The 3,139-nt window shown below is 43.8% G+C and overlaps 1 protein-coding gene across 1 annotated transcript; it reads left to right on the top strand.

Annotated features, from left to right (window-relative positions):
• The first annotated feature begins 2,281 nt into the window (after window positions 1-2,281).
• LOC138960471 (piggyBac transposable element-derived protein 3-like) lies at window positions 2,282-2,704 on the top strand. The gene has a single exon (XM_070332378.1). It carries the CDS (start codon window positions 2,282-2,284, stop codon window positions 2,702-2,704), a length of 423 nt encoding a protein of 140 aa, XP_070188479.1.
• The last annotated feature ends 435 nt before the right edge of the window (window positions 2,705-3,139 follow it).

Here is a 3,139-nt window from a genome sequence, read left to right as displayed (position 1 = left end):
GACATTTTTGTTGAAAAGAAACACATTCTCTCGTACAGCAATGCAAATGTAGATGTCTTCTTGGTAGAATGTTCCCTGTGAAGGAAATCACGAATAACATTGACAGGCAAAGTTTATAGTGATAGCCTCCACGCTTTTAGAGCGCTAACCGGAGATAGTAGCGTGACGTAGAGAAGTGTATGGCACGTTCTGTGAATTGACTGACTATTAGGGTTTAACGTCCTCTTAGACCAACTGGTCTATATTGGGACAGGTATTGGTAATACGCTGAAGATATGGCGTGATACTTTGATTCGAACAAGCCCGCTGTGGCTGTCTTCTTCGACACACCAGCATTGGGTTTGTCTCGTCAAAGTATCGAAATACGATCATGATAATTGGAGACGAGAGATGATGCATGCGTGTCTTCGTGTTTTCCAAGCCCTGAGACTTTCGCTGTGAACGTGGGATCTTTTTCGTGCGCATGTGTGCACACGGGGGTGTTCGGACACCGAAGAGAGTCTGCACAAAGTTGACTCCGAGAAATAAATCTCTCGCCGAACGTGGGAATCGAACCCACGCTGATAGCGACCAACTGGCTACAAAGCCAGCGCGCTACCAACTGAGCTACTTCCCCGCCCCTTCTGTGAATTCAACTCACGGGCCGAGAGTTGACTTTGTACATCGCAACGAAAGTATAGTTACACTTAACCACTGTCCAGCGACAGGGAGGGGTTGTCACGGGAATCGACCGGGAGAAAGGAAGCCCGAGTAGAGCACTTAACAGGTAAATGGAATAAGCATTTGAGTATCGTTAATGTTTATCGCATAAGTTGAATCGACTAACACTGTAACTTTAAACATAGCAGACAGATATCTAAGACAAGATGTCCGCTATTTATGTTGTGCAGTGCGTCGTATAACCGGTCAGACAGGAAGGTAGTGACCAGATGACGGCACCAAGGATCTGAGAAGTCGCCGTAATTATCTTACCTATTGGCTCGCCTAGCGGAGATTCGACGGGATTTATAGACGCTAGAGCACGGTTATTTTGTGTCCGTATAGTTGGACCCTAGAGGTCACTGGGCGATAGTTACTGCGTAGACCGAGGTCGCCAGTAAAAGGATTTAGTAGTAAATACATTTCCTAGTGTACGGCTATAGAAGCTGTGTGATTCTGTGTAGGACCAGAATTAAAATATGTCTACAAGAACTTGCTTACTTAAGAGATACAGAATATTTAGTAGACAGAGTAGACGGTGATTTTTGACTATACAAGAGCCGTGAGTCGTTACACTTAAAATAGATATCGTGCGCCTATGAGGTCACGAACTGGTTGTATTTCTTTACCTGATTGAAGAGTAGAGAGTTATCCCATTTCAGCCGTGCGTCCTATATATGGGACGCTTACAATTTTTTGGTTTGCAAACTAAAGTTTTGAAAGTTTTGGGTTTTAAAATAGATTTCTAAGTCAAGGGAGAGTAGTGAAACTTGAAAATAAAAAAATGTGTAGCTTCCCTCTGTTTGGTTTTTACCAGTGCATCCATTGTGTCGGTTCAGCTGCTTATTTTGTTCAACAATGACAACCTTACAAAGGTAAGCAAGCATTTTTTTTAGTTTTAAACTTTTTGATGATATCTAAGAAGATAAAATGTTGATCTATACATAATCTATAAAAGTGTGTCTCAGAATTTCCCCAAAGCTCATATTTTGGGTTTTGCATGTCTTTGAAGGTGCGTCCCATATATAGGACGCTAGGACTGAATGGGTAGGGGTTTTTGGTCAGTCATTTAAAAGCACAATGTTGTTGTTTTCTTTTAGAACCTTCAATGTGCACGAGGTTATCAGCATGCTGGAGCCATACCAGGGAGCCAGAGGAAGGCAGCCTGAATATCCTGGGTTGGGAATGGGAGGATCAGTTGTGATCGACCTGATAGCAGAGATGCAGGAAGACCAGTCTTTTCACTTTGGCCTTTGACAACTTATTCACCTCTCTCAAGCTGGTCGACTGCTTGAGCGCAAAGCAGATCGCGTGCACCGGAACAATCCGTTGCAACCGAATTGAAGACTGCCCTGTGAAGTCAATCAACGAAATGAAGAAGACGAGGCGTAGTACGTATGATTACGCCACACATGTCAACTCTGGATTGCTTGTCGTCCGATGGAATGACAACAACATTGTCAACGTTGTGTCCAACAAAGTTGGCATTCATCCAGTCCAAACAGCACGCCACTGGTCAAGATCAGAGAAAAAGAAAGTGGACGTGCCCCAGCCTTTCCTCATCCGACATTATAACTGAACGATGGGAGGAGTGGACAGGATGGACAAGAACATCGAGAAGTACCGAGTTAGCATCCGCAGCAAGAAATGGTGGTGGCCTCTCTTCATGTACTGCCTTGACCTCTCTGTTCAGCAGGCGTGGCACCTATATGGGCAGACCGACACATCTTCAGAAAAAGGTCTTGATCTCTTGGCTTTCCGGCGAGCCGTGGCCAAAGTGTACCTTGCTCGAGCTCGTTCCCGTCCTGATGCCGGACGTGGCCGCCCTGCGTCCCTGGACAAGAGGCTGCCTACAGCAGTCCGCTTTGACAGGACGGATCATCTCATCACACCCTGGCCTACTCAGCTGCGTTGCTCCCACTGCGGCTTGAAGACCAAGCACAAGTGCCTCAAGTGCCAGACTCCAGTTCATGACCAGTGCTTCAAGGACTTTCACACAGAGTGACTGATCTAGTGTTTGTCAAAGCTACAACTTGTGCATGCAACACTTGTGTAGAAAGAAAGCAAGCAAAATGGTATATTCTAAGACTGATCTGATACTTTGAATCCATGCTAGTCCCTTCGTTTGATATTTTTGTTCCTAACGGCCAACATTTCTGGTTAAAGTGTTCCGAGCCACCTACATTTCTGGTTAAAGTGTGTTCTGTTAAAAGAAATATCATTCTTTTAGTTATAATTTGTTCATTTATTGTTTGTTTTATTTGAATAAACAAAAAGAAATAAACTACTTTTCATATGTTGAGTCATGAAAAACCCCTACCCATTCAATCCTAGCGTCCTATATATGGGACGCACATATTTCAGCCTGTAAATCACAAAAACACCCAAAACCAAAAAACTTAACTATCACATAGTTGTTTCCAAATAAAATGCAATACAT

This window comes from Littorina saxatilis, linkage group LG2, assembly GCF_037325665.1.
Source record: "Littorina saxatilis isolate snail1 linkage group LG2, US_GU_Lsax_2.0, whole genome shotgun sequence".
Lineage (NCBI taxonomy): Eukaryota > Metazoa > Mollusca > Gastropoda > Littorinimorpha > Littorinidae > Littorina > Littorina saxatilis.
This window is presented reverse-complemented; position numbering and strand designations above follow the sequence as displayed.

What these genes read in the sequence shown, in the direction of transcription:
- LOC138960471 (XM_070332378.1), top strand. Translation starts at nt 2,282, where the DNA reads ATGGGAGGAGTGGACAGGATGGACAAGAACATCGAGAAGTACCGAGTT.